Here is a 26,633-nt window from a genome sequence, read left to right as displayed (position 1 = left end):
GTCGCCTTCTTCCATTACAGGAGGAACACGCAGCAATCGTCGAAGATGTTGTTGCTTGATTTGGTCACACACAAACAGACGTAACACTCGAATTATTTTCATCGTAGAGCAGAATAGCGCTCAATCGAAAGATTTGGATGTTGACAAACGACTCACCTGTGGCGCCCTCACCGCTTTTGTTTGAGTTTGACGTTCGTGCTCCGTCACCTACACTGAACTGAATTTTATTGTAGAAACTACTGAATGGTCTAATCCACCGATGTACTAAATTCACTCCGTTCAAGAATTGTGACACTTAAGCGGGGCACGCTCCCGTATGATCCCCACGTGATCTGGACCCGCTCTAGTGTCAAAATTCTTCGACCGAGCTAGTTTAGTACACCAGTGGACAAGACCATCCATAGTAAAATTAAGAACTGCACCAACGATTTTCAACCGACTATATTAATCTGTTAACTCTACCAAAACATAGTCAACATCACTACACAAGAAAATTTCTTCTGTTGATTTAACCAGAGTTGTAGTATTTTTGACTAGGAACATTCTAGATTTGAGAATCTTAGCATCATACTTTTGACCACACTGTGTTGTACGGTGGGTGTCACGGACTGAAATACAATGCTTTGTAGTGAATGCTACTATGGACATAGTCAAATTTACTGCACTGCTCAGTGATTTTCACCAGATTATAGTAAACTTAACAGATTTTTGTAGTCGGTTGAAAATCGTTGGTGCAGTTCTTATTTCTACCATGGATTCGGTAGATTATACAACAAAATTTGTTTGCGTGTAGTCCGAGGTTTGTCAAATACAGTGCTTTTAGCATTAGACGAACTTGTTCTTCGCTACTATAATTTGGATAGCCATTAGTTCTAATTGTTACGTCTGTTTGTCTGTGGTTGGGTCAGTCATCGAGTACAGAGTCAGCTGCTGCCCACACGATGCAGATTAGAGTGAATTTGCATGATGGGTTAGTTATGACGGCATCGATGACTCGCAATGTCAGCCCATCCATTTCAATTGCCCGGCTTCCAGGAATTTTACGCCGTGGTTTGGGTTGAGGCTCGAATTTAGTCATCGTCTTGTACCTACCTTCAACGATCGATCGATGGGTTGGATAAGACAGCTGTGATGCAGTCAGTTAAGTCTTAAGTCATCAATTACTGCACGTGTTTCATCGTTTTATTCGTCATTCAATTTTTGAATTTGTTATTATCAATAGGAATAAATTGGTATGCTTTGTTCGAAATCAAATCGAATTGAAATTGAATCACATTCAGACCAGTTTAGATCTATTTTGATATATAGTCAAAATTGAAACTTGTACACTGCCCTTCTACGCCTACTTGTCCCATGTTCTATGCAAAACTTATGGACCACGGGACAAATATGCGTAGAACGGCAGTACAATAGTAGGAATTTTCGGATGAAAGTACGCCAACAAATTACAAATCAGATTAATTTGTGTTATTATTCTCATTTTCTATATCGGATCCCGGGTGTGCTAATGTTCGACAATCTATCTTGCTTCAGGTTCGTAAGATTCTATAGATCTAGTATTATGAGTTTCAATGTGTATTCATCTCTTAATAATGTCTTACCAAATTTCACTCTTTGTTTTACAGACGTTAATCTGACATGTGTAGTACAGTTTCTTCCATTGCCTTTTTAAAATCCCTATTATAGCTTTCGAGAAGTAAAAATATTAATGTATTCCACTTATGCCTGCCTACCTTCGGGCTGATTTCTGTTCCAAATATATTAATTCATCCGATATTTTACCTAAACCATATCATGTACTGTCAGTCCATATTTTGTTTTGCACTCAAAACTACTATTCTACATATAAACTCTCTTGCTTAATCTTGATTATCTTCAAATTATTTGCTTGTGGTCATCTTAAAAGTATCGTAGAAAGTGCAAAAATTGCCTAGAATTGGTGCAATGAAGTTAATACTTGAAGGGGATCATCGTCGACGGGACAGTGAAATGTGCTTTTGAATTTTACTCAATTACATACAACTATTTTTATACTTTGATCAACAGAAATCGTTTAATGCGTCAACTCAACGGTTTTAACTAGTGAAAAAATAAGCAATGGGAAACAAAACAACTTCGATCTAAACAAAAACTGTTTTCCTTCACGATTATGGGTCACATAAATAAATTAAATAACTTAGCGCTTGTCAATGAATGATCTACAAACATAACCTTAAAAATGAAAATAAAATATGTTTAACCAGTTCGTGCACAAGTAGGCGGTTGCTATATGTACAAAATAATGCTCGCGTCAATGACGACAGTAATGACGAATGATGATTGCAAAACGTCCAGCGGCGGGCTTCAGTCGTAGCAGCGTTTCCATTTCCGGCGCTTTTTGCGCTTCTTGACCCACTCTCAAATGGCCGGAACGGGAGTGGCGTTGGCAATGGTGCGCCGAAGTCTCGCTCCGCGGCCGGTCAACAGGTAGCTGATGTCCAACACGGGAAGGGCCGCCGGATTGGCGTTCAGTTTGGCCATCAGCCGGCCCAGAACCAGCTCCAGGCGGTTGCGCTTCTCGGCGAGGGTCTAGGTAGGCGAAAGAAAAATCGGTTAGCCATGGGAACGAGAAAATTCGACAGGAGAATACAAGGTTGCTTGGATCGATCTGACTAAGATATGCTGAAAGGTTTGGAGCATTGCAATTACCTCGGTTGAAGGTAGTACTAGCGCTCCATCGGTGCTGTGGCTGTCAGGCTTTGTAAACGAACACAGACACAGTTTGATTTGATTTTCACATACAAAAAAACGGGGGGAAAAAGAATGAGAAAGAACATTGAGCACCAAAACACGGTTATCACAAAGGTTTCTGGTGAACGCGTTCGATGAGTGCCGGATGAGTACTAAGCGGATTGTTGAAGCTTGCGGTTTGATGGGAGGTGATTATGAGTGCAATGTCCGTAGTTTACGATTCTAGTATGTTTTTGACCAATATTATCAAATGTTAGTGTATAAGCCTTTGAAATGCATATAAGTAAGTCTAATCGACTGAAAGCGCTCTGGTTCAGAAATGATTTGAATGATTATTGAAACAAGGAAGTTTTAAGCAAAGGTAAAATACAGCAGAAGACTGGTAGGCTTCCAATAGAAGCTAGACAAGTCATTAGTATAAGCCAGGAAAACTTTCGGTTGAATATTTGAAACAGAAGTCCGATACAAAAAAGCCTTGAAGTTTTCCTGAAGATGCCAGGAAATCTTCAGGAAAAAGCCAGGAAGATTTCTACTAGAAACTTAGAGAACTTACAGACAAATCCCTGAAGAAGTCCAGAAAGCTGCCATAAGAAGCCCAGAAGGCTTCCAGAAGAAATCCAGAAGGCTTTCCGAAAAAGCCGAGAAGGCTTCAAGAAGAAGCCCTGAAGGCTTCCAGAAGTAGCTCAGAAGGCTTGCAGAAGAAGCTCGAAAGGCTTTCAGAAGCAGCCCGAAAAACTTCTAGAAGAAACCCAGAAGACTTCTAGATAAAGCCCAGAAAGCTTTCCGAAGAATCTCAGAAAAAGGTCAGAAGGCTTCTTGAGAAAGTCCAAAAGGCTTCCTGAAAAATTCCAAAAGGCTTCCTGAGAAAGTCCATAAGGCTTCCTGAGGAAGTCCAGAAAGATTCCAGAAGAAACCCAAAAAGCTCCCAGAAAAATTTCAGAAGAAGCTTAGATGGCTTCTAGAAGAAGCTCAGAAGGCTCTCAAAAGACGCCCGGAAGGATTCCAGAAGAAGACCGGAAGGCTTCCAAAAGAATCTCAGAGGAAGGTCAGAAGGCTTCCTGAGAAAGTCCAAAAGGCTTTCTGAGGAAGCCCAAAAAACTTCCGTAATAAGCCCAGAAGGCTTACAGAAGAAGATCGAAAGGCTTCCAGAAGAAGTTCGAAAGGCTTTTAGAAAAGGCTCAAAAGGCTTCTAGATGAACTTTAGGAGGCTTTCATATGAATCCCAGAAGGTTTCCAGGAGAAGCCCAGAAAGCTTCCAAAAGATGCCCGGAAAGCTTTCAGAAGACTCCCGGAAGGATCTCAGAAGATGGTCAGAAGGCTTCTAGAGAAAGCCCAAAAGGCTTCCTGAGGATTCCAGAAGAAGACCGGAAGGCTTGCTGAAGAATCCCGGAAGCCTGCTAGAAGAGGCCCGAATGGCTTCCGAAAGAAGCTCGGAAAGCTTTCAGAAGAAGCCCGGAAAGCTTCCAGAAGAATCTCAGAAGAAGTTCGGAAGGCTTCCAGAAGAAGCTAGGAAGGCATTCAGAAGAAGCCCGAAAGACTTCCAGAAAAGTCGCAGAAGGCTTCCAGAAGAATCTCAGTGGAAGGTCAGAAGACTTCCAGAGAAAGCCCGAAAGGCTTCCTGAGTAAGACCAGAAAGCTTCCAGAAGAAGCCCAGAAAGCTTCCATAATATGCCCAGAAGGTTTCCAGAAGAAGCTCGGAAGGCGTTTAGAAGAGGCTCAGAAGGCTTCTAGATGAACTTTAGAAGGCTTCCATATGAATCCCAGAAGGCTTCCAGGAGAAGCCCAGAAAGCTTCCAAAAGATGCCCGGAAGGCTTCCAGAAGATGCCCGGAAAGCTTTCAGAAGATTCCCGAAAGGATGTCAGAAGAATCTCAGAAGATGGTCAGAAGGCTTCTAGAGAAAGCGCAAAAGGGTTTCTGAGGAAGCCCTAAAAACTTTTGAAAGAAGTCCAGAAAGCTTCCAGAAGAAGACCAGAAGGCTTCCAGAACAAGCTCGAAGGCAACCAGAAGAAGCCCGAAAGGCTTCCAGAAGAGGCCCAGAAGGTTTCCAGAAGATGCCCAGAGGAAGCTCGACAAACTTCCAGTAGAAGCTCGGAAGGCTTCCAGAAGATTTTCAGAAGAAGGTCAGAAGGCTTCGTGAGAAAGCCCAAAAGGCTTCATGATGAAACCCAAAAGACTTTCTGAGGAAGCTTAGAAAGCTTCCAGAAGTAGCCCAAAAAGCTTCAAGAAGAAGCCCAGAAAGCTTCCAGAAAAAGCTCAGATGCTTCTAGAAGAAGCTCGGAAGGCTTCCAGAAGAAGCTCGGAAGGCATCCAGAAGGAGCCCGAAAGGCTCTTAGAAAAGGCCCAGAAGGCTTCCAGGAGAAGCCCAGAAAGCTTCCAGAAGAATCTAAGGAGAAGGTCAGAAGGCTTCCAGAGAAAGCCCAAAAGGCTTCTTGAGGTAGCACAGAAGGCTTCCAAAAGAAGCCCAGAAGGCTTCCAGAAGAAGCCCAGAAGCCATCCAGAAGCCATTCTGGAAGGCATTCAGAAGGAGCCCAAAAGGCTTCCTGAGGAAGCCCAGAAAGCTTCCAGAAGATGCCCAGAAGGCTTCCAGTTGAAGTTTAGAAGGCTTCCTGATGAAGCCTGGATGGCCTTCAGATGAAGCCCAGAAGGCTTCCAGAAGAAGCTCGACAAACTTCCAGGAGAAGCCCGGAAGGCTTCCAAAAGAATTTCAGAAGAAACCCAGAAAACTTCCAGAAGATGCCCAGAAACTTCCAGAAAAAGCCCAGAAAGTCCCCAGAAGAAGGCAGAAGGTTTACAGAACAAACTCGGAAGGCTTCCATAAGAAGTTCGAAAGGCTTCCAGAAGAAGTCCAAAAGGCTTCCAGAAAAGGCCCAGAAGGCTTCCAGAAGAGACCCGGAAGGCTTTCAGAAGAAGCCCGGAAGGCTTCCAGAAGCCCAAAAGACTTCCAGAAGAATCCCAGAAGGCTTCCAGAAGAAAACCAGACGGCTACCAGAAGAAGCCAAGAAGGCTTTCAAAAAAAAGCCCGGAAGGCTTCCAGCGAGAAGATTGAAAAGCTTCCAGCGGAGACTTTATAAAGTTTTCAGCAGGAAGCTTGAAAGGATTCCACTAGGCAACTTGGAAGCCATCTACTGGCAAGCTTGAATGGCTTCCAGCAGGAAGCTTAAAGAAATTTCAAGCAGGCAGCTTGATAGGCTTCCAGCAGGAAGCTTAAAGAAATTTCAAGCAGGCAGCTTGATAGGCTTCTAGCGGGAAGCTTGAATGGCTTTCAACGGGATGCTTGAAAAGCTTCCAGTGGGAAGCTTGAAAAGCTTTCAGCAGGAATATTGAAAGGTTTCCAGTGGGAAGCTTGAAAGACTGCTACTGGGAACCTTGAAAGGCATCCCGCGACAACATTGAAAGGGTTCCAGCGGTAAGATTGAATGTCTTCAAGCGGAAAGATTGAAGGCTTGCACTGGGAAGCTTAATAGCCATCTACTGGGAAGTTCTACTGAAAAACTAGGAAGCGTGAAAGGCTTCCTGCGGTGTACTTGTAAGATTTCCAGCAGGAAGCTTGAAAGCATTTAACTAGGAAGCTTGAAAGCCATCTTCTGGGAAGTTTGAAAGGCTTCCAGTGGAATCTTGGACGAAATCCAAATGTAGTGTTACCTTGAAATCCCACCAAGTCGTTCCCAGAAATTCTGTGTCTGTGTTTGAGCGAGCGAGAATGGATGCATGTGTGTGCGTGTGGCATAAGCGAGCGATTGATGAGCGAGAAGCAGATGAACCCGTAGACCCTCTTCAGCCTGGACTTACCTTCGGTGGAGGCGGTAGCAGTTGAATGATTGGAGTCATCTTCTTGGTCCCGGTGCTGGTCGGCGTGGCGGAAGCTGACGATACCGAGTCGTCTTTCTTGCTCTTCTTCCGGTTGTCCTTGGCAGCCAACAGATGCGCTAGAGATCCCAGATCGTGGGGCTGCAATGGAAGAAACGATCATGGTTAATGAAGGACCACTCTAACGAATGCTCAAGAATACATACCGCAAAGGTCTTGGAGATCTTCAGTTTCTGCTCGAACTTGTGGAATGCGTAGGACTTCATGCACACCGGATGGGCGTGTCGGGAGATCTTGGAGAACAGCCGAGCACTTTTGTCCACCCTCAGTTCGCAGATGTAAACGTGCGGCTCGGAACTATCCACGGGACGACCTTTGCAGAAAGTCGTCGGATCCAACACCCAGCAACGTTCCATCACCAGCTCAATCGGTATCACCTCGAACAACGGAACGCGCATCACTTCGTTCGGATAGAACCGTCTCGTTGGCTCGTGGTACGTCTCATGCGGCCTCAGATAGTGATGACCGTAGACGAAACGTCGACCTTCCTTGTCCTTCCACAAACTCTCCACCCGGAAGATGTCGCACTCGGCGTAGTCCACCTTCCCGATCGTTTCGTATGTATGCTTCCTTGGTGGCCCATTCGGGTTACTTGGATCCGGAGCCATCGGAATATCCCTCAATACGTAAACCGTATCAGTCTGGCGAATCTGGAGGTTACCGCGCATCAACGAAATGTAATACTGATAGCCTTCATCGGTGAACTCATTCAACGGAATTTCGTAGTTCACCTGGCGGGGTTCGCACTTCTCACACAGATAGTTTTCCACCGCCGGATCCGCCTTCGTACACTCGATGTGCTGCCAAACTAAGCACTTGGAGCACTGAATCATCAGTCCTTCGTCCTTGAACAATCCGCAAATGCACCGGATGATGTCTTCCGCTTGCTCTTGCTTCTTGAACTTTCCACGACCCTTCACCAGCACAACCGGCTCCGGTTCCGACTTCGGAATGAAACCCTTCAACAGTTCGTTCTGTTCACCGATGTACGCGATCAGCCTGTCCACCTGCCGTTGCTTGCAGATGTAGTAGTGTTCCTTGAGCTTCTCGGAAGCCACACCCTCTGGAGAGCTGATACCGTAGTATTTGACCGCATTGCTTAACATGATCAGCAGATCTTCTTCGAATGCTTTCGGTTGTTTGTACGTCCCTTGATCAATGTTGCTCTGAATTTGCGCCAGATCGATCGGACGCGGGATTCTCTCGTAGTACAGCGGGACTTTCTTCTTCGAGGGAAGGGTCAGGCGATTTAAGTACAAATGGCCACGTTCATCTGAAATACATGATAAATACTTGATCAATATTCTACAAGATGGAAGCATTGCCGATTCTTACCTTTCAAGCTAGCGATCTCGATGCAGATCTCCTTCAGTGCTACGGCAATACGAGCGACCTTCTCCAACTCCGGATCGTCCTCGACAAAGGCCAGGCCACGTGTTCGGATGTTCCTCGGACATCTCAGGGCGGATATCTGTGACGCAAGTGATGGCTTTCCACCTGGCGCCACATGTCCTGCATTCGGTCCTCCCGTTGCTGGACTTCCCAAATGTCCAGACGCCAAGTGCTCCGGTGATCGATCCTTCAGCTTCCGAATCTTGTTCAGATTGCGCATCAGGAAGCAGTGATGTTCAACGATCAACGCACGCTCCTTCACCGTAGGCGGGACAAAATTTGGCAGAGGCTGGCCGTTCAGTTGAGTCAGCGGAGCATTCTTCTTCGCTTGTCGTTTCCTTGAGCGCGCTGCACTTCGTGGACTATGTTCCGTCGGAGCGGCTGCCGTAGTCGACGTTGAAACAGTCGTTTCCTGTTTCTTCGCTTCCGACGCCACCGGAAGAGGTTTCACTCGCTGAGACTTGCCACCAATCACCCCTCGGCATTGTTCCGCACCGCACATGCATGGTTGACCTTCCGTCGGGTTAAACAGCGAAAAGTTGTAATCATACGTCAACTCTTCATACGGCGGAATATCCCGCGAGGCAAACAGTGCCATCCGGAACAGGCCATTGACGGACCATTTTTGCATTTCGCAGTTCGGTGCGCAGGAGTGATTCACAAAACGGCAATCGCTTCCCATCCGGTGCCCGTCAATCACCAGTCCACCGGTCAGGTTCAAGCAGTAGTGATGCGTGTCGTTCAGGTAGATCGTCCGCATGCGCTCCTTGAACTCCTTCTCCGTCACAACCTCACCCAGATATTCCATGATGAACAACCCTTTCCTTACGCCCTCCTTGGATCGAATTCCCCAACCCTTCTGCTCCGTCATGAATCGTTCCAACCCCGGAGCGTACTCATGACGCTGAATCTTCGTATTCTTGCACCGTTCCCCGCAAGGGCAGTTCTCCGGACTGCACTCTACGAACACCAGCCGATTGAGACAGTCATCCTGGCAGCCGCTATCCGGCTTGCAGTTACACTGCGGATGATCCGTGGACGGATTCGGCTTCACGTCGTAGTACACGTTAGTACGGATCTTTCGATAGTTCCAGCTGGCAATGGCATGTCTGGCTGTGAGCTTACCATTCTCATGCAGCCACCACAGATCATACGGAAGCTGGAAGTCTCGTTGCGTTCGTCGAAGGAATCGTTCGCAGTACGCTGGAGGAGGTAGCAAAGATTCCGGTTGAACTTTCGGTCCATTGCGTCCGGATGTCTTGCCATCGTCCTTGTAGCAATCGGAAAACAGACCCGCTGCAATGTACTTCTTGCGAGGGACCTTTTTGTTCTTGCCATCCACAGGAGGCGAAGGAGTCTCGTCGCGGAAGTAATCCGGAGGTCCTTCCTCGGCCGGCAGCGGATCGTGCTCCAGATCTTCCGTGGATGAAGCAGGCTGAATACTGGCAAGTTGTGTCTCGGATTCTCTCATCTCGTACTGCTGGACATCCACAGGCACCAGAGGGACAACCACTTCCTGGGCAATCGACAATGCATCCAGTTTCTTCTGCTTCTTGGCTGGCTTCTCCAGCTCCACCTTCAACTCGTCACTCTTCCCGCGCTTCATTTTCGTCGGTGGAGGAGGTATGGGAATCGTTGCTGCGAGAGTTTCAACCGATCCTGCAGTCTTCTGCTGTTCTTTACGGATTTTGTCAACCACTGCATCAATTCTGCTGGAACTGCGACACTTGGGTCTATCCTTGGACATTTCTTCGATGAACAACGGTACGGGACTCTTCTCCTTTGACAGCTTTCTCTCAACTGCCACCGCTGTTGCCACGGCCTTCTGATCTTTTTTCGAAATGATGATCTTGACCGGTGGAATGTCATACTGATGGATCGGAGTTGGCTGTTCAACAACGGGAGTTTCCTTCGAGAAGGACTTTCTTGCCGCTGCCGAACGAGTTTCCTTAGCCCGGGGAGTTTCAGGAAGCTCCGGCTCCGGAGGACGCTTCGTAGTATCGACAACACTCATCCGCGATCGACGCAGTTTACTCAGCTGTTCCGAGAGTGTGGGAGTCACCGGGATCGGGGGAGTCTCGGTGGCAGGCGTTGGCGATGCCGTTCGTGGACGACCTCTTGGTCGAGTTGGAGTCTTGGGGGATGTAATGGGTGCAGTTTCAGGAGTAGCAGATTGCTGCTGACGCGATAAGGATCGGGAGTGCAGCCGTTTCAGCAATGGCATCGAATCCAGCGAATCAGAATCTTCGTTGCTGATCGTGCATGGTTGTAGCTTGATGACGGCGTTCTTTAGTACGATTTCCTTCTCTTGCGAGACAGTTTTCTTGAGAAGCTCGGAAGGATCAAGCGCAATGGAGTTGCTACGAGTTCGACGAATTGGAAGAGCAGGCGTCGGTATCGGTATAGGTATTGGCAGAGGAACTTCCTCTACGGGAGGCTTGCTCTTCTTAACCGGAGGAACCACTTGCTTTTTGTTTTCCTTTTCCAAAAGATTCTTGGTTGGTTTTTCTGCTTGCTTGGGAACGTCCGGTGGCAGTATCGGTTCTGGCGGTTTCTCCTTACTCTTAACTATTTTTTCCATAACCTCTTTTCTGCTGATCTTCACCTGAGGAATCGGTTCTTGTCGAAGCTTCTTCTCCTTTGCTTTGGGCTCCTCTTTCGACTTTGGCTCCTCCTTCTTTTCAGGCTCCGACTTGTCCTTGGATTTCTCACGCAATTGTCTGCGCTCCGTCGGTAACGTAGTCGTCGTCGACGTTGACGGAGCAGGAGGCACTTCCGCTACGGCAGGCGTCACAGTTGTAGCAACAGCCGCCGATTTTCTCCCCCTGCCAGCTCCAGTTGCCGGAGGAGTTGTTGGACTGACCACCTCCCTACCGCTCATCGGAATCTTACCTTGAAGACGTTCCAAACTAACCACCGACAGGCGTGGCCTGGTGTTCCGTTCGATAAAACTATCCGTCGGTTCACCCTCTTTCGGTACTCGATCGCAGTTCTTTGCTGTTTCCTTCTGCGAACCAGGCTTCGTTGTGGCTTTCTCTGCTTCCGACGGCACGTGCTTCGTCAGATTAGACGAATCAAACAACTCCGGACCCACCTCAGGTTTGTTTTCCTCCTCAGCGGGTTTGTCCTCCACGAAGCGCTTCTTCTTCCGCTTGACAGTTGGAAACCCAGTTCGGTTGGGCTTCTTCCGTTTCTTCTTCAACAGCAGATGTGCTCCAGTCTTGGTGAGCAGCTTCTCGATGACCTTCTCGGAGTTTTTCTTTCCGGTGTCTTCACCTTCCGTTTTGGCGATGTTATCTTTGAGACGAGGCGAATCCAACAGTTCGACCTTGGCGATCAGCGACGGAATGGAAGCGGGAATCGAAAGCTCAAGGTCAACTGTCGGTTCGAAAACTCCCGGTGGAGGTGCATTTGCATTGGAAGACGAAGCCGCGGAAGAAGCGGTCGTTGCCGGTACGGAAGTTGATGAGTGGATCACAGATGGACGGGAGGGTGGCGTTGCACGATGACTTGCCGCAGCTAGAATGTTGTTGTCTGCCAGTATTGCTGTTACCGTTGCGGTAGGTTGGATCTTCGATACCAATCCTTCCAAGCGGTTTTTCTTGCGGGTGATGGCGTCGTGCTTTTTGTTGCCAACGGTAGCCTCTGTTGCCGCACCCTCCGCAGTCTTTGGATCGACCGTCAACGGTGAATCGCTGGACTTGATTTGAACTATCTCTTCCGGCACTACGGGTTCTGGAGACTTCAGCAGATGTCGCTTCTTAGGCGTCACTGCCTTCGTTGGATCTCTTACATGTGTTAAAGTCGACGCTGTGGCAGCAGCAGCGGCTATCGCCACTCGACCACCGATTGTGGCGCAAGGATTGACCACCGTGTGGCTTCTAGTGTCCTCCCGTTCTGCTCCGCTATCATTTCCCTTCGCCGTCTGTTCACTCAGCAAGTAGTGACGCTTCTTCAGCGGCAGTTTGTGATCATCGGGACTTTGCGTGGGAACTGATTTCTTGTTCCTTCGCTTTGTGCCGGCCGCAGTCGTTGAAGGTGACTCCACATGCTCCGAAGCCTTTCGTTTCTTCATCGACCTTCCCTTTTGCTGATTCTTCGCAGCAGCTCCCGCTAAAGCAGCCGCTCCGATCCCCAGCACTCCGTCCTTCACATTGATTCGACATTGACTTCCGAACGATTCGCTCAACCGCTCGATCTCCACACCAATCTTGATGTCTGCCGACGACTTCCCTGCAACGGAATTCGACCGCAACCTCTTCCGTTTTTTCTTCTTCCAGGGATGCCTCGAGCCGGCTGACCGACTGCTGCAACGACTCATCGTACTGAGTCGTCGTTGCCGAATCGTTCCGCAACTCTTCACCGAGACACTATCCAACTTATCGCTGTGGCAGCTCTTCCGTCGGCTGCGCTTCGAACAGACGGATTTAGCTGGCGAAGGTTTCGGGATATCTGCGTTCGTAATTCTGGTGAGGAGATCTTGGCTGGTGGATCGCTGGAACCGCTTGCTGCACTCTTCGGAGTTTTTGATAACGTTCGCTTTGGAGAGTGGAAGCTTTTTGACCGTGACCTTACCGTTGTCTTTACCGTCTTTGTTACGATTGTTTCTCAAGAAGGTAGCGAAGGTGTTCTTCGGGCCAATGCTGGAACCGAACGTGTCGAGATTGCCGAACTTGCTGATGGACGAGAATATCCCTCGGAAGTTGTTGATGGGGAGGAGTGCGTTGACACGGTTCTTTGGGGTGAGGAGTGATGGAATGGTGCTTTTGCTGGCGGTAAGCGTGTCCTGAGATATTCGTAAGGCCTTGCTAAAAGGGGTTGTGGTGTTGATCGACGATAGCGACTCCTGACTACTGCTGCTTTCCTCGCTTGTGCTGCCAAGGGTTAGCCCCGCCAGTTGTAGGATGTCCTGTTCGCTAACGCTCGAAGATTTACTACTCTGGTTGAAGTTCTTGTTGTTCAGGTTGTTGTTGTTCGGAGCCAGCTTCTTTCGCCGTTTCCGTCGAACTTGCTTTCGATGCCTCGTACTGCAGTCACTGCGGTATCCGCAGCTCTTCGCTTTAACACTGTAATCACTCTTGTAGCCGCAGCTCTTCCGGGATTTTGTGCTGCAGTCGGATTTGTACCCGGAGAGGCGGTTTCTTCGATGACTGCTTCCTCCGCCGTAGTCACTGATGTAGCCGCTTTGGGAGGCAAGCCTTTTGCTGCAGCAGATGGTCGAATGTCCACCGTCGCTTTTGTAGCCACTCAGTCGAGGCTCGTGGAACTTTTTGCTGATGTCGATCTTCTTCCACAGTGGATCGAGATTGTCTTCGACGGGCGGCGGTGGTTGAACTGCCTGAGGTTGCTTATCTTTCGGAGGTCGCCCAGCCTTCTTTTTGCCCCTCGGTGGATACAGTACCCTCTCCGTAGCATACGTATTGCGATCCAGGCTTGAGAGGGTGTACTTGGTGAGTGGTGCCGAGGGTGGAGGTTTACTACTCGTCCCGCTGCTACTTGGCTCGGGCTCAGGTCGCTTCTTCTGAATCATAGACGTCAAAGCTTTCTTCTCCGTTTTAGGCGAGCCAGTTGAGCTATGCGTAGACAGGATTCCCGAGTCTGGAGATTCACTAACTGTTGGAGTATTTGCCTTTGCCGTTGACGTTGTAGCTGCTGCGGCGGCAACTGGGTTCACAGCAGCTTTAGGTGGACGACCTCGTCGTTTGATCGGCATTATAACTGCCGCTTTTGAAGGTACGCCGTTGACGGTACTGCTACCGGATGCCGCCGTATTAGCGCCAGCGCTTGGCAGCGGAGATTCAGTCTTAATTTTGTGGTGAGCATTTGACTGATTGGTCGTTGCTCCCCCCTCCGATGAGCTTCCAACGCTTCCGAGCATTGCCGTACGGGCAACGAACTCCTGTAGCAGACTGGAAGTGTACTGCGGAATGGCCGATGGCGTTCCACGTACGCTATCGTTGTCCGATCCACTCTCGGCGACGCGCATGATTGCTGCATTGACCAAGGCCGGAAGTTCGTTATCAGAGGACGAACCCACGTCCGCATCTGGGTTCACCCTGGATGGTGGCACCGTCGGAACCGGCGTAGACGCCGACGGAGGTGATTTCGCCGGTGTTGAAGTAGACAACGGCGTTGAAGCGCTCCCGACAGGTATCCGTGACTCCTGGCTTTGATCCTTGCTGTCGTCCGCGTTGTCATCACTGCTGGAATCTGAATCGCTCGACTCGTTGCTTCCATCGCTACTCGTGCTAGTCGACACGCTTCGGTTGTTCTGAAACAAATAACCTTTAGTGACATCCCAAGTTCCACCTATCCCATCCAACTCACCTTCTTCCGCTTGATGAACTTCTGCTTCTTCTGGCCACTTCCCGAAGAGCTGTTACCGCGCTTACCACCGCTGTTGTGGTTATCCGAACTGCTGCTATCGGTGTCGGTATCGCTCAGGTTCGAGAAATACGACGACGTCTCCGAACTGGATTCGCTCTTGCTGGCCTTCCGGTCCTTGCCCTTCGACGGCGACGGTGTCTCCACCTGTTGGCTGGATTTGCCGCTCTCACTCGCAGGGGTTGCCACAGGCACCGGACTTCCCGAAACGGTACCGGGGGTTGTAACGCTGGCCGATGCGACGCGGTTCAATACATCACTGGCGGAAGAACTTGGCCGGCCACCAGATGGAGACGGTGTCGCTGTCGAGTTCGATTGATTGCTGCGGGGGATTGCAATTTTCATTCGCAAACCGGCGCTGTCCGAGCTGGAACGATAAAAGCAAATCGAATTTCGTAGTAAAAGGGCTTTCCGACTGCGGTAGTTTTGGGACTTTACTGAACAATGAAAGGGAATAGCAATTATCGCCACTTCATTATGTTGAAAGTCATTAGCATAACGTGGGCAGTTGACTGCGTGGAATCTTCGCAGTAACACATATTTGGCATACCGCACTTCATTAATTAATTAACGTTTCGCTGCCTTTTTGGACGAATGACAACTTTCAGCCATCCATGTGAAATATGTGGATCGGAGGGTTCAAATCGATCGCTAATTTGTTGATTGACTTCTAGTGGTTACAGTTGAGAAATGACGTATTGAATTCATGGCGTATTTTGCTTATGACATCGGTTTGTTGGTCGTTTTACATTGTTGTGCAATCGTCCTAAGATGAAATAATTTCCACTCGATGATTGCATGATATTTTTAGTTTTCTGGTTAGTAAAACACATGTGTGTAGGACACATGGGTTCAGTCAGGTTTTCAAACACTCTCAAAGGCATCATGCACAATGTATGATTGTCCTGACTTTTGATGAAATGTAACCACATTGAACGACACTACCTTCCAAGGATTTTTACTAGGATTTCTCAGAGGTTTTTACCGAAATTTTTCGAAGCATTCCTCCAAGTAGTCTTGCAAAGAAATTCCAAGAAAAAAGATGAGAATTTAGGAGAATTGCTCTAAAAATGTATGAAAGACATACTTTGAAGATCTTCTTGAAAAGAGTTTCTAAAAGAATTTGTGAAGTAATCAGTGTAGTGAAGGAAAGGAATTTCTTGATTGAAATATTCGCAGAAATTCCTCTAGATATCATTAGAGCAATCGCTTCAGAAATCTTACAAGAAATTAATGGAGTGTTTCTGGCTAAATGCCTACAATGTTTCCTGTTTGTTCCAATTCAAGTACTTAATTCCAATGAAACTTGAGCTATTTCAGAGAGTAGATTTGTGTAGGGTCAATTTGTTTTCTCGTTTCAGAGAGTGAGCAATGGAGCAAAGTTAGCTATGACACACAGTGGAAATACGTGTGTCTCATCCCTGGAAACCACGCGCACGGAGTAACAATAAATTTCTTAGCAACGTTTACATCCGGTCGTTTCACTCGCTTATAGTGAATCCTAGACCATTTCCTTCCCTATCATCCAACTCCTTAATATCTACACTGAAACTGAGCGGGAAAATATACAGTGCCAGGCCAACTCAGGCACAAGAGACTCTCCGGCAATCCCAGGGTCGGCTAGCTACTGGGTAATCAAGGGTTTTTCGCGAATGCAAAAACTAACTCACGGAAACTTTAATGTTTCTAATGCATTTTTATTAAAATTCCTATTTGTGTCGTGTGCTTGTTGTTCTGTATTTTGCAATTTAGTGTAAATTTGTTAAGTGTGACCTATTCTTATCGTTGGTACCGGTACATACCGCTGTCTTTTGATGTTGCGTGGACGAATGGCCGACACAGCGACACCAATCCTGCTGTGCGGCCGGAACCCTCGTCGGAATGACGAAGCGGGCGGATGTACGGACGGGTTCTTTGGTGTTGCTGGACGGTGGGGTTCACAGGCGTTTTCCCTCTTAGGCGCAATCGGCCGGCCGTGGCATGGCCACCTTGGACGGCCGAGAGGGGGAACTCCTTGACGTTTAGGGACTCCGGCCCCGAGATATTGGTCCTACTAGAGGACAGGATCCTTAACTTTTAGGCCCGGAAGCCTAATGGCTTCACGAGCCGAGCCGTGTGCTAGACGGAAACAATGGCGAAACAAGAACAAGAGGTCCTAATGGACACATGGGGAATTAAAGAACTTTCACGAGTACACTGCAGGGTAAATTACGCCTGATATTAAAAGAGGCCGGATTCGGGCAATGACCGTTCTTTTAAAGATTTCCCACTTTCAACAAAGTACATCTTTTTAGCATGTCATCTCGCTTCTCATGAATCATCGCCATGATCAATAATTGGTAGCAAACACGAAGGACGAAGACATTTACAGCGGTACTTAACCCTATCACTCCTGTGGTATTTTCCTTCTGTTTTTGCACAAGAAACGTGAAGGGTCCAACAAACATCAACAAATACAAAACAAAAATCAACAATTTGTAACCAAACGGTTACAACACGCAGCGAACTGGACGATCGAAATTCATACATTTTGCCTTATGAAAGGTGGAACGATTATGGCAATGCGAGCGCTTTATGTATCATTTTAACTAGTCATGCCAGCTGATCATAAATTCACCACAACGTGGTGGCAAACCCATAGGGAAAAAGGGGATTTTCTCGAGGCGAAACAAATTGTAGGGGACCGAGGGGTGAACTAAAGTGCCGCAAGTTTTTCATTGTTTAAGTTAAGGCTAAGTAGCCCGTCATTCGTTTTGGCAACAATGATGACTTTTCAGCATGCATTTAAAAGTGATAAAACTCAATCTTGATAGTTTATATTGATTTGAAAAAAGTATCACTGTACGCGTTAACATGCATAAAGTATGCTGATACTTTTTCAGCTGTGTCAGTGCAAAACTAATTGATTTTCTTTGATTCGAAATCGTGAGATGAATTAGCAACAATCATCAACTACGCGTACAAATTTCAATGACGGCCTACTTCGCCTTAAAGGCTCCAAAACACATTTCAGTTCAGTAAATTGACAGAAAGCATATAACCCAATAAAAAATTTTCACGGAAATGGTCTATTGCGATCCAAGGGGCCATCGAGGAGGGGGTGGGACATTTCGCATAAAGACGTTTCGTATAAGGATGTTTGGCATAATCAGAATTATATGCCTTCTCTTAAATCCTACCTGTTTTTATATGATACTGCTTTATGCGAAACGTTCATTATGCGAAACGTCCATTATGCGAATCATCTTTATGCGAAATGGGTCACCCCTATCGAGGTAGCCATGTAAACCAACTTTTACTATAGTTCTCTAACTCGATATCGAGATACTGAATATCGGGTAAGGGAGAGTTGACTGTATTTCTGTTATATGTATATTATATGTGTTTTTTTCTGTTTCATCTGTTATTTCTTTAATTTCTGTAATATATTCTTGCTATTACTGTTGTATCTTTTATTTATGCTGTTTCTGTTAATTATGTTGTATCTGTTATAGGGGAAGTGTACCAGTTATGGCCAGTGTGGTTCCCTATTTGGCCATACGGGAAATTTTAAAAGCTATCACATTTTAAATCTTTTTGAATGTTTAAACATCAAGATACATATTAAATCTTACTACTACTGCACAGAAAATCTTTCAAAGTGTAAAAACATTCAACAAACCCCGTATGTCGAAATAAGGAACCACTATGTCCATAACTGGTACACCTACCCTAACTGTTATTTCTGTTATTGTGTTGTTCAGGTGTTTTGATGCACTGAAAAGATCGCGTATTGTCACGAGTAATGTTTGCCGTAATTAAAAAAAAACCCTCAGAGAAATCCTTAGAGGAACGTTCGACAAAATCTTTATGAAAACTCTTATCTCTGGATTCCTGCTTGTTATATATTTAATTCCTTTTCGGTTTCTTTTTTGACGTAAGTACTCAAATGAACCTATTTTTAAAACACTCAGACACTATAAACATCTTCTTTCTGGCGTTACGTTATATTTATCACAATGTCTGCTTCTCAGCTTATCGTTCTAATGAGTTCTTCCTCAGTTATTAACTGGAAGCTTTCTTTACCAGTTGACCACTTCTGCATTTGAATATTGTATGAGCCATTTTACGAAGCTGGTCAAATGACAGGATACCTGCACTGAGAAAAATCTACACGTCAAGGTCGTGTGTTTTACTTATAGATTTGCGCAATGAGGAAAACCACATGATTTGAGTGTGGTAGCCATATGGATTTCATCATTGATTTCACGGTATGATAACATGTGTATCAACATTAGGTTGTCATGTGAAACAAACATGAATTTCCAAATATTAAATCATGAAAACCAACTGATTTGCTTATTGAATTCTAAATGTAGTAGCTTTAGATAGTCATGTGTGATAGAACATAAATTTCAAGGGACTGAAAGAAGAAATTTGGTAGAAAAACTTTTGCTCCCCAAAATATGGATCTGAGGCTCCTCTGCTTGTCGCAAGCTCTCTTGATTTTTTTTTCAAACCCGTGAGCCAGCAACAAGCGGGGCGCCGCAAATCCATAATTTGGGAAGCCAGGGATAAGCATATTCCATTTTTTTCGAAACTGAAAGCCAGGAAAATCTGTTAGTGGAATCCGATTTTTCTACTAAACTATACATTATAATCAATGTTTTCTTATAGAAAGGTAGAACTCTCGTACATCGGTCAACTTCACTAATAAAAGAAAAATCGAATTCACAAATTTTCATCTAACACTTTCAGCTTCAAAATTTGCTTCTTCTCTTTGGAAGCATGATGATGACTGTCGTTCGACACGAGGTCCAACCGCAACTCAGTTCACTATGCATCCCAGGGGTTGATCACAAACAATTTAGAAGCTTTGAACATGGAAATCGATAGCATAGCTCATGGATTTCATCATAACAATCTCATTGCGCAAATCAATGAATCGACCAACTTGAACATGATGATTATGACACAAGATAACCATAAGCAAAACACACTGAATCCGTGTTGGAGTGATGATCTATGCGTCCATAGGTTGACACATACGAATCTGAAGAGAAAGCTTCGGGAACTTATGTGGAAAAAATATGGAATCCCTGTTGCCGGTTGATGAATCAATCCATGAAGCAAAACACAGGAATTTAATGTGTAACACACACGAAGTTTGCAAGAAAATCATAGCAAATCGATATGGACGTTCATGAATCGATCCATAATTTTAAACACACAGATCGAGCGTGTGGATTTTTATCAGTGTGGGACTTTTCAATCATCGACGTCAGTTTTCGCGATGATGATGGCTGATGACTGTGCGCATTTCTAGCGTAGCTTTACATACAGGCAAAAACATAAATGGAGAAAAAATATTAAAATATTTCTGATCACAAACATGCCTTTTTATGTGAAATATAGGTGAGAAAGAGATAGCTTATACAATATCTAGGTGTAATGTTGCAGTAACGAACATTTTTAGATCTCTTTTTTACCATTTTCTCCATGTCCTCGTTTAGTAAGATGAGGCGTTGTTCAAAATCACGCTGGATTTAATCCCAGGTCTCCTGTCAATTGACACCATTCCGGCGATCAGCTGTTCCGAAACGTCTCGTAAAATGGCTTATTGAGCATTTTGCACCTCATTAGACTACTGTGCAACAATTTTTTGCACAGTGCACATTTTCACACCTCACACACACACCCGCATTACAGTTTGACAGCTGCTTCGCTACCATTTTTTTGTTTTTGTTTTGTTTATCATTTGTGCGAACCTGGGAGGGAGAAACCGATACGAAATTTATGTACGTCAAGGTGAGCCGAGATTCTGCTGTCACGAACTGTCACTGTGAGCCCAGATCTAAAACAATGGACTAACATGATAAAAGCGCGTAATTGATTAAAACATATTTTTGCATTTTATCAAATGTGACAAAAAATCTATTGAAAAGCTATTCATGCTTATTCAAAAGTAATGTCACAATAGAAACTTTTGTTCTGACTGAATATAAAGCATTTTAAAAGCATCATTTTACTTTTTACAATAAAAACGAAAATGAAATGAATAGAAAGCTTTGGCCCTTTTTCCATGTTTGTCCAGAACGATCGAAGGAACACAACAAATGAAAACTAGCGATTTTCATCAAGTCTGCCTTGATTGTCGTTGGCAAGCTGGAGTTTTCTTGCAGTTCGAAATAACTTTGTGTCATATTTCGTGTGTAGTATCGGTGCCTCCCTCCCAGGTGCGAACCATATCACCATAAAACATTTTTTCTTGCAAAAATTGTGCATAAATCGGGATTTCCATCGAACATCAGGTGATTTGTCCTCAACACTCATCTCTGGTAAGTATTTTGTTCGAAATCCAATGTGTTTTAGTCAGCAACAGTGATGTTAGACTCTCATTACTCTTTACGCTCTGGCCAACATCATCGAATTTCGCTATGCAGTCCGAACATTGCCAGAAACGCCGCCGCATAAACGCTCCAATGCCTGGTGCAGAATTCACACCTCCAGATGACGAGTTCAGTTCGTTTCTGAACGTTGAGTACTTGAGGGAACCGATGGACATGAACAACGATGCAGACCAAGTTGCCGGAAGTTCCTCCGCCAGTGGGAATGCCGATCCGCTCTTCGAGTACGACCTGCATCTTGAAGCGAGAACCGGATCCGATTCAGAAGACGATGTTGCTGATCCCAACGTTTTGGTTCCAGCCACCAATGGGTTCTCTAGGGAAAAACTTCCGGATGGACTTTACGGCTGCTGGCTGTTAGTTTCTGTTCGCGATTTCAAGGGTCATTCGTCGGGAAAAGAAGTCGGTAAGTGGGGTGTAGCTGGCAATACGGTGGATGAATTTTTACACCAGTGCAGGATCAAATCGACCTCCTCTGATGTAGCCGCATTTCTTCAACAAGTTTTCCATCGGGTATTTTGAGTATTGCTCCATAACTTCAGCTACAAGTAACTGCATATCTCGTTTCATATGCTGTTTAATAAGTCCAAAAACAATTTCTATCGGTTTAAAGAAAGGACAATAGGCCGGAAGAAAAATAGGTATAATTCCAAGGGAACGAAGATAGTAAATTATCATGGCGTCGCAATGTATGCAAGCACCATCAAGAATCCAGATAGAATGTTGACCAGGGTACTTTTCAACTTCTCCAGCGTTCGCAAACTTTACGAAGCATTCAAAAAATTTGGTTCTGTTGAATGTTCCATCTGTGCAAAAGACTTCTTCCATTCCGTTCTGCCCAATGAAGCATAACAGAGAAATTCTTGGCTTCCGAGTAAATTCTCCCCGGCAGATAAGTCTTTTGCCGCGCACTCCGTAACCTCGGGTCCTTAACATTGCTCGATTATCAAAACTGACCTCATCGAGAATAGCTCCAATTCATTACAGAACCGTAAGATGTCATCCAAACGTATCTGGATTGCCCTTCTCTCAAGAACTTTCCACGATAATCCTTCCAGGATCGTTTCTCCGTGCCGAATTTTTTCGCATCCCGGGCATACTCCTTCCGTGAAAAAAAAAACATTTTGTTGATAGCTTGAGATCTAGTTGGCAATGGTTGTTTTATGGTTCCGGTAAATTTTGCCATTTCAGGAATTATACAATTATGTGCAAATGTTTGTTCTTATCCACAACACAGCGTGAAAATAAACAAGTTTCGTTGCAATTAATCTAGCAGCTTTAAATAATTTTGAAACGTCATAGCTTTTAGAGCATACGCCTGCTGATGTTAGTGAGTGTGTAAATTGTATCTAGTAAATGAAAAACTTCATTAGAATCTAAAAATTCGTGCAATTATCAATATGCCAAGTACAAAGATACTTTATGCCCTGGGAAGTCGAGAAATTCTCTTCTACGAAAAGATCCTCGACTGGCAGACTCGAACCCATGGGTTTATTTCAGGACTAGTGGTCCCGGCAAACTTCGTCTTGCCATCAAGTAGGCTGTTGAAACATGTCATGGGACCTGCCATACAAAATGACTTATTAGTACTCTCCCGTTTTACCAATTTTCCGAAAACTTCCCTAAACTTTTCCATCACACGAACACGTCGGAACCCTTCAAGAAAACAACAGTGAAAGAATTGTGCAAATCGGTTGTCCCGTTCTCAAGCCATTTCGTGACATACAAACACCACTCCATTTTTATTTATATAGATATCTTGCAATAAATGCACCAGGAGCTAGTACACTGATTTTTTTCTGGAATATACCTAGTTTTCTTCCTTGAAGACTACCGTAAAGCTTAACATTATATATATTTTGCAATAGACCATTTCCGTCAGATCTAACCCCCAGTTTTTTTTTGTATTTCTCTTCGAAAGACAATCATATTTAATGAATATTGACACTTTCAGATTTTGTTTATATGCACTCCGGATTTTCTCACAAATTTTCGAAAACATGGATACTCACCACATTTTGAAAAATAATTCGAGATGCGGCACAGTTTGTTCAACCCTATGGGTATCAGCGTGGTGATTTTGCAACAGTTTTCCGATTCCACCACTGCATTGGGATGCTTGTTTACATTTGGAAACGTCAAATCAGGTGCGCGCTCACACTGACCGTGATTCCGGTCAGGGCAGGGATGCCAAGTCAATTTATCAAAAATCTGAAAGTTTTTGAAAATTTGTCTGAAAAAATCTGAATCGCTTATGTCTTATATGAAGAACCTTACAAATTATTTACAAAACCTTACAAATACAAATCAAATTTTATCTAGATCTTCCAGATTTTTGTAAAATGGAGCATCAAAAATCTGAAATATTCCAGACAAATCTGGAAGGTTGGCAACGTTGGGTCAAGGGGCCCCAAACAGGAGCGCCAAAGAAACTAACCTGAAATTACTCAAACAAACGTTTTTGATTTAGGTTGAACCTTGCGCAACCCGTTCTGAATCACAGTTTCAACCCCAACCTGATTCAGGTCTTCCTTTAGAAAAATATATTTTCCTCAACAGATTCAAAATTCAAAATCACCCCCTAACAACAAATCTCTCATCCACCCAACAATTACGTTACCGCCAGTTCTATTAGAGGCTATTTTTTACTATTCATGCCGACAAATGCCTAAATCTATCTGTTGGCTGTTGATCCGGAAGATGTCTGCCTTGAGGCAGCGACAGCCGCGCAAGGAAATTTTGAGCGGCTGTTGCTGCCTCTAGGCGGGAATCTTCCGGCTTATTCAATCCTCGTCGGCACAAAACAGAGAGATCAGGCATCTGTCGACTACAATCCTTGCGTTACAGAACCGTGTAGTGTTCGCCGGGTGCGGTCATAACCGACCGAAGCGTTGAAGGTGGTTTCCGCGGTGATTACGGAGACTTCAGGAACCGTGAAGGAAGGAGGGATCGAAACCAGCAGAGCCCATTATGATGAATGAAAACATACACAAAAATCATCTGGTCATGCCAGCTGATTTTAAATTCACCACGACGTGGTGGCAAAACCATAGGGGAAAAAGGGGTCTGCATTTTTTTTTGAGGTGAAACAAATTGTAGGGGACCGAGGGGTGAACTAACGTGCCGCAAGTTTTAGTTAAAGGCTCCAAAACATATCGGTTCCTTAGGAAAGTTTGTTCAGTAAATTGACAGAAAGCATATAACCCAATAAAAAAAAAATCACGTAAATGGTCTATTGAATTAAATGGACAAATTGATGTGAAGTTTTGCGAAAAAATTACACGTCTTCTCGGTGAGAATCGAACTCACGACTTCCTGATCTCTTGTTAGGGTGCGTTACCCCTACGCCATGAGAGGACTCGTGGACGCAGAAGTTAATCTGAATTCGATTTAAGCTCAATAATCACGTGGTCCTTTTACGCAAAATGCACCTCTTTCGGAAGAATTAGATGCCCATCCAAACACAACGCCAATGCCTAGCCCGAGAGTGCATTATTTTTTTAGGTAGTGTAACTTTTGCGCAAAACTTCATATAAATTTGACCATTTAATTCAATTTCAAAGTATATGTAATGTTTAGCTTTTCGGTAGTTGTTAAACTTCCACTCGACTGGTTAGCCGAAAACCACGAATCATAATTAATTAAATTCCTCCAATTTTTTTCTTAAGAGGTTCTTTTAGAAAATTTTCGAGCAATTCTTTTTGGAATACCTCTGAGAATTCGGTTAGTGTGCTCTGGAGTGAATGGATTTTGTTACCGCCAGAAAACCCTGCAAGAATTCTTCCAGAAATCTGTCCGCCGATTTTTTCAGTAATTTTTACAGGGTCGTCAAAAAATACAGCATGGATTTTTGCATGAATTCTGCAATAAATCATTTAGGGATTTCATGTAAGTACTCCAGAAACTTCTTCATAAGAACATCGAGATATTTTTTTAGGATTCTAAAAGAATTGTAGCATGGGTTCCAAAGAAAAATTTCACCGTAATTCCTCCTGGTATTGAACCACACCAAAGATATTTGCATATTTTTTTATGCATTTCAAGAATAATTCTCCCTGTAACTTTTTCAAGGATGTGTTTTCCAAATTTGTTTCCAGTGATTCTTTTTGCAAGAAGTTCAGACCGGAGTTATCTCCACAATAATAGTCCAAAAGACTATTCTTCGTTCTTCGTCTTGGCATTACGTCCTCACTGGGACAGAGCGTGCTTCTCAGCTTAATGTTCAATGAGCACTTCCACAGTTATTAACTGAGAGCTTTCTTTGCCAAAGTTACCATTTTCGCATTTGTATATCGTGTGGCAGGTACGAAGATACTCTATGCCCAGGGGAGTCAAGGAAATTTCCATTACAAAAAGATCATGGACCGATCGGGAATCGAACACCTTCAGCATGGCCTTTCTTTGTAGCTACTGCGGATTCTAACCACTCGGCTAAGGAAGGCCCAAGTTATGATAGTGAATAATTAATTTATTCAAAACGATTTTGAATACTTTCCTTTACAATTATTCTGTTCTTCTGTTATTCTGTCAATTTATCTGTATTATTATTAAAGTTCTTTCATTGATCCAAAATGAATCTAAAAAATCTTTTAAGCTCCAATATTTGAAGATGCTTCGAGTGATTTTACAGGATATCCTTTTTCTTAAAACTATTCTGTTATTCTGTTGTCCTGTGGTTCTGTTTTTCTGATCTTATGTTCTGCTGTTGTTCTTTTCTTCTATTCTTCTGTTATTCTATTCTTCTATTCTTCTGACCTTATGTTACCCCGTTGTGACCCACCCCTCGTTCCTACCTCATAACGCTGAACTGCTGCTGCTGTTGTTGCTGTTGCTGCTGCGGGTCCTTCTTGTCGCTGCTCTGCTTGCTGCTGGTTTTGCTCGTCGACGCCACCGAAGACGAGTCGGAATCCGATGACGTGTCCGACCCATCGTCCGAATCCGACGATGAGGACGAAGATGACGAGGACGACAGTGGCGATTTGCCGGGTGGCTTCGGATCCACCGGCGGTGTGCTCTTTACCGTCGTCATCGCCTACTGTTCGATTCGAGTCACTTCTTCACTGTGTGATTGCTTTTGCTCCACACGCACACACACACACACTCACCGGTAATGAACCGATTATTCGATTGGAAAATTGTTCTGAAAAGGAAGCGGAAAAAGGAAACGGTGAAATTAGATTACTTTTCTTCTGTTTAAAAATTAATTAGTAGAAGACATAGTGTGGAACAAGGTGAGATCAAAAGCGAAATTTGCATCGAAATGCAGTAGACGGCTAATTGCCACTGAGCACAAAGAGTGGAAAAAGAAAACGATAAAGAAATAAACAAAAACAAATGGTATAGGCCTATTCACATGACGGCTCAAATCAGCTGATCAGGAAGCACTTTGACATTTCTTCTATGAAAATGACAGGCCCGTGTTAGCACCGGTCCTCCACCGATGTAAACAAATGCATAGACGGATCTGTCACATGAAAAGGCCTATAAACGCAGTTGGCAGAAGTCACCCTAACTTGCAGTCCAAAAAGCGGCGCAGACATTTATGGCAAAGGTGCACTTTTATCGCGGTGGCATCAAACAGCTGAATTTGCTGTTTTTTTTTTTTGCGTTGGGCGGTTTTTATTATGCGAGTTAATTCGTATGCGCTTTGTTTTTGCTGGAGACTTTTATAGCTGCTGTTGCCGCCAGCGCAGCGTTTAATATTGTTTAAAGAAGTTATGTAAATCATTAGGAACATCTGGCTTGTTTGTCAGAATGGGAAACAGGGAATAGTTTGCACTGCAAGATAAACTGAAGGATTATTGCAAAAATGGGGGATTTTTTTTCCAGAATGTTCGTTTTTTTCAAGGTTGAAAATAGTTACATGTTGCGAA

General features: G+C 44.7%; 1 protein-coding gene across 2 annotated transcripts in view; it reads right to left on the bottom strand.

The window, feature by feature from the left end:
- Positions 1 to 1,452: 1,452 nt before the first annotated feature.
- Positions 1,453 to 26,633, bottom strand: part of LOC5572241 (histone-lysine N-methyltransferase ash1) — a 53,019-nt gene continuing 27,838 nt past the window's right edge. Inside the window, exons 3-9 of one of the 2 annotated variants that reach the window (XM_021851534.1) lie at positions 25,554 to 25,900; positions 14,318 to 14,741; positions 7,934 to 14,261; positions 6,745 to 7,871; positions 6,521 to 6,679; positions 2,689 to 2,736; positions 1,453 to 2,568 (exon numbers count right to left, since the gene is read on the bottom strand). In XM_021851534.1, coding sequence (XP_021707226.1) covers positions 2,398 to 2,568; positions 2,689 to 2,736; positions 6,521 to 6,679; positions 6,745 to 7,871; positions 7,934 to 14,261; positions 14,318 to 14,741; positions 25,554 to 25,789 — 8,493 coding nt within the window. In that variant the 5' untranslated portion in view covers positions 25,790 to 25,900 and the 3' untranslated portion in view covers positions 1,453 to 2,397. The remainder of the gene's footprint in view (positions 2,569 to 2,688; positions 2,737 to 6,520; positions 6,680 to 6,744; positions 7,872 to 7,933; positions 14,262 to 14,317; positions 14,742 to 25,553; positions 25,901 to 26,633) is intronic. The other variant, XM_021851535.1, reaches the window with a different exon arrangement.

The sequence above is a fragment of the Aedes aegypti genome, chromosome 3, assembly GCF_002204515.2.
Source record: "Aedes aegypti strain LVP_AGWG chromosome 3, AaegL5.0 Primary Assembly, whole genome shotgun sequence".
NCBI classification, from domain to species: Eukaryota; Metazoa; Arthropoda; class Insecta; order Diptera; family Culicidae; genus Aedes; species Aedes aegypti.
The sequence above is the reverse complement of the archived record's forward strand: the minus strand, read 5'-3'. Positions and strand labels throughout refer to the sequence as shown.